At 42.8% G+C, this 4,513-nt stretch overlaps 3 protein-coding genes across 5 annotated transcripts in view; 1 reads left to right on the plus strand and 2 right to left on the minus strand.

Moving 5' to 3' along the window:
• The window catches only part of snapc4 (small nuclear RNA activating complex, polypeptide 4), a 23,186-nt gene extending 22,347 nt beyond the window's left edge, over positions 1-839 (minus strand). The window contains exon 1 of one of the 2 annotated variants that reach the window (XM_050051580.1): positions 613-839. The gene's annotated coding sequence lies outside the window, so the exon portion shown is untranslated. The remainder of the gene's footprint in view (positions 1-612) is intronic. The other variant, XM_050051579.1, reaches the window with a different exon arrangement.
• LOC126394668 (WD repeat-containing protein 5-like) overlaps positions 1-4,513 on the plus strand; it is a 181,173-nt gene that overhangs the window by 115,566 nt on the left and 61,094 nt on the right. The window lies entirely within an intron of this gene.
• Positions 2,245-4,513, minus strand: part of pomt1 (protein-O-mannosyltransferase 1) — a 10,991-nt gene continuing 8,722 nt past the window's right edge. Inside the window, exons 13-14 of one of the 2 annotated variants that reach the window (XM_050051597.1) lie at positions 2,825-3,002; positions 2,245-2,737 (exon numbers count right to left, since the gene is read on the minus strand). In XM_050051597.1, the coding sequence (XP_049907554.1) occupies positions 2,566-2,737; positions 2,825-3,002 (350 nt within the window). In that variant the 3' untranslated portion in view covers positions 2,245-2,565. Of the gene's footprint in view, positions 2,741-2,824; positions 3,003-4,513 lie in introns of both variants that reach the window. The other variant, XM_050051596.1, reaches the window with a different exon arrangement.

The raw sequence follows: 4,513 nt of genomic DNA on the forward strand, positions 1-4,513 counted from the left end.
TACTGACACTGCTGACACTACTGAAAGTACTGACACTACTGACACTGCTGACGCTACTGAAAGTACTGACACTGCTGACACTACTGAAAGTACTGACACTACTGACACTGCTGACACTACTGAAAGTACTGACACTACTGACACTGCTGACGCTGCTGACGCTACTGAAAGTACTGACACTGCTGACACTACTGAAAGTACTGACACTACTGACACTGCTGACACTGCTGACACTACTGAAACTACTGACACTACTGACACTGCTGACGCTACTGAAAGTACTGACACTACTGACACTGCTCAGTGTCGGTAGTGACAGTAACTGTAGTGTCAGGAGTAACTGTAGTGTCAGTAGTATCTGTAGTGTCAGGAGTAACTGTAGTGTCAGTAGTAACTGTAGTGTCAGGGGTAACTGTAGTGTCAGGAGTATCTGTAGTGTCAGTAGTAACTGTAGTGTTAGGAGTAACTGTAGTGTCAGTAGTATCTGTAGTATCAGTCGTATCTGCAGCAGCACTGAGGATGTCGGTGCAGTAACGTCACTCTGTCAGTAGTTTGTGATGCTAACATTAGCAGCTAACATACACACGCAGTAATAAATAGGCACTTTCTGACCTTCAGCAGCTTCCGTCTCGTATTCCGTGTCTGCGTCTCTTCATTAAACTCTCCGTTTATCTTTATTCTGTCTTCACTGTGTGTCTTTATTGTGTCTTTACTTTCTGCCTGCACGCGCCGCGGAGCTCCAATCAAAGTAGCGCTGTCTTTAACATATTACCCAGCAGGCTGTGCGGCGGGACATCTTCTTCTCCGTTCGCATGTAGTTCCGGTTTAAACGTTTCTGATAAAAAAACAAGTTTGATTCTAATGTCGATGAGCGGAACAAACAATCTGTAGTTTAATATGATCAAATTCTGTAGTTTAAACTGACAAATATAAAAAACAAACCTAACATCCGCGTGTCCTCTTTTCATTGTCTTCCCCACCGTATCACTTCCGGTCGCTCCGCTGTGTGGTTCCGCCATCTTTCTGTCTGTTTAAAATGACTGGGCTCAGTCTGAGGCCTTAAATATTTTCTCTTGCTTTTAACTGAAATAAATAAGTCTTGTTGATACTTCGATTCCAAGTGGTAATAAAAACATTATTTTCAAATATTTTCTCTTGCTTTAAATGATTGCGTTCAAATTACAACATTAGTTCAATGGTGTTCATTATGTCTTTAGTTTATGATAATGACTTTAGTTGTTCTTTTATGTCAGACATGTTAGGATATTACACACCTTGACATGTTTCGGCGGAAACTTCCGCCTTCCTCAGAAGTTTCACTTGGTGGTGGTTGTGACGGGTCTTTATCAGCTGATCTGTCAATTAGCCAATATTAGGGAGGCGTGACCGTCCTGTCAAGTCTGAATAGTTTAAAAGTATGAATGATATTTAAAGGCTGAATGGATGTAAGAATGTCAGAAAGATAATGAACATTTTGAAGTTTGGAGTTTCTACGTGAAAGTATGAATGAGGAAATAGGTTTTTAAGATGCTTGAAAAAATCTTGAATTCTGTGAAGTTTGAACATTCTGCCATTTATTTGATGGGGAAACATTTCCGCAAAACGTTGAATATTTCGGAAAGTATGAATGATTTCAAAATTCTGAACAGAAGCACACGTCCTAACTGAGATTAATACTTGCGCGTTTGAATATGTTTAAGTATTATGAAGTAGTTAGGCGACAAAAAAGCGTGTAGAATAATAATCATGTGGCAATAAAGAATTCCAAATCTGTAGAACATTTGCATTCACACCCAATTATGGCTCCTGGTTTCCCATCATACTCAGACTTTATTAGATGAATTTAAAACATATTGTCTGTGAACATGCAGAAACATTTAATATGATCATATCATCTTCTGCTGGTTGAATATTTTCTACATTACTGTGTAAAAACATCCTGTAAACATGAATTATTATTATCAACAAATAAAAAGTTTGTGACTGAGTTTGTAGAAAAATCTGCTTCAACAGATTTGACTGTGTTTTAACGAATAAATAAATCTGAACATGTCAGACGTGTTTACAGAATAAATCCTGAAATATATCAAACCATAAAAACAGAAATGTAACTTCAGATTGTTCTTCTGCTTCTTCAGCTTTATAAACTGGTCAGCTGACCGTCAGCCAGTCAGAGGATGAGGTGTGCCATCAGCTGCTCTCAGATCAGATCAGAACACATCGAAATAAAACAACAGAGATTCACTCGACATCTTTTTATTTATTTTCCAGTTTGAAAACGAAAAGTTTGACGTTCAGTTCGTTCAGTTTTCAGTCGGACGTCTGATCAGTCTCCACGACCATGAGTCAAACACATCCCCACTATCAAAATGACAGGAAGTGATGCGTCAAACTGTGACAATGAAACCTCAGCTCCTGGGTCTGTTTCACCTCCACCCTCCTCCGTGTCCTCTGTGCAGTGCATTGTGGGAGAATAAGTTCTGTCTGACTGATCAGGACTCAGAGTGTCAGTCACCCTGTCCCTCTGACGGAGACATGTCTCTGTCTCTCTGTCCGTCTGTCTGTCTACCGGCGGCGGTACAGGATGTCCCAGGAGTCTCTCCACTTCAGTCCTTGCAGCTGATTGGCCGACAGCTCTGGGCTGCCATAGGTCAGAGGGCAGAAGGTTCGATACGACAGGAAGACGGACAACAACACCGCCGACACGCACACACACAGTGCACGCCGATGTGTCGCTCTGCTGCAAACACACACAAATTTTACATCAACATTCATTTACTCTGTGTGTGTGTGTGTGTGTGTGTGTGTGTGTGTGTGTGCATACCTGAGCAGGTGAGTGTGTGTGTGCTCCAGCAGGGCGGGGCTCAGCAGGTGCAGGTAGCAGAGGGCGGGCAGGTAGTGATACAGGAAGAGAGTTTTCTCCATCAGGAGGAACGGCAGGAAGTTTACCAACCAACCACCGACACACACACACCCGAGACACACGAACTGACCCCACACACCTGGACACACGCACGCACGCACGCACGCACGCACGCACGCACGCACGCACGCACGCACGCACGCACACACACACACACACACACACAGAATGATATTTAAGGAACATCTCAGGGCCAGTTTTACAAAACACCCTTTAGTCTTCTCCCTTAAGGTTTTCTTATATTTTTAAACAAGAAAAAGCCAGCAACACTCGGTGTCCTTCGTTACAAACTTTTAATACCTCACTGGTACAGGCGATTAAACACACAGACTGGTGTCTTCCTCAAGAAGACTGTTGTATACTGTTGTTCTGTGGCCGAGCACCTCCAGACTTTTTTCTTCTTTTTTGAGAGTGCGTGTTGTCTTTTTTCATTTTCTTAGATTTTTACCTTAAGTATTAAAGCGTTTCTCTTCTATCTCAGTCTTACAACTAAGGAATTACTTTAAGTTAGTTAAACTGTGACACAAAACAACTTAAGGTTTCACAAGTGCAAACAAACAAATGGTCTCCATAGAAACTGTGAAATTGAATGGCTTTAAAATGTCTTTAAATGCCTTCATGTTTTTCACTCAGCTAAGGAAACCTGTTAAAGGATTCTGTGCAACACTCTAGAGCAGGGTTGGCCACACCTGCTCTAGAGTAAGGCCCAATCCCAATACCCCCCCTAGCCCTTGCCCACTACCCCTTGGCCCTCGAAATGAAGCAACGAGGGGTAGGGGTTGAACTCTTTCCCTAGGAATTGGGACACCACTCACTACGTCACCGCGTCGGTTACGTTCACGCATACGTAATTATTTTAAGCAGGAAGCTGCGAGCCATCTACATTTCCAACCGGCATCTACAATGGAGTCTCCGGCTGAGTTCATCCTACCGATCAGGTTTGCTGTATTCATCATGTTTCATTTGATGAACGTCAGACGACGAAATGATACGTACGACAGGGGACTTCTGCTAGCTAGCTAGCTAGCTAGCTAACCAGCTAACATTACGAGCAGCATAGTTATACTAGCTACCATCATATCGTAATATGAAAAATCCGACAACTTTGCAGAACAGGACAGATGACAGACACCAGATAGTGCGAGCGAGTTAGCTAGCTAACAAGCAACCTGACGACGGTAACGTTAGTTAGCTGACTAGCTTTCTGTCAACTCCAATCTAGACATCGTGAATAGCAATAAAAAAATGTTATACAGTAGTACTAAGGGATAGGGCTAAGGGGGGTATTGGGACGGGCCCTAAGTCCTTCAGCTAAGGAGGAAAATATACAGGAAGGGTCGTACTTAAGGAGAAACCTTTAAAACATGATGATGATGATGATGATGATGATGATGAAGGAGTCTCCACATTTAAGACTAGACTTAAGACTTTCCTCTTTGATAAAGCTTATAGTTAGGGCTGGCTCAGGCTTGCCCTGTACCAGCCCCTAGTTAGGCTGACTTAGGCCTAGTCTGCCGGAGGACCCCCCTATAATACACCGGGCACCTTCTCTTCTTCTCTCTCTCTCTCTCTCTCCTTCTCTTTCTCTCT

The sequence above is a fragment of the Epinephelus moara genome, chromosome 8 (assembly GCF_006386435.1).
Source record: "Epinephelus moara isolate mb chromosome 8, YSFRI_EMoa_1.0, whole genome shotgun sequence".
Taxonomy (NCBI): domain Eukaryota; kingdom Metazoa; phylum Chordata; class Actinopteri; order Perciformes; family Serranidae; genus Epinephelus; species Epinephelus moara.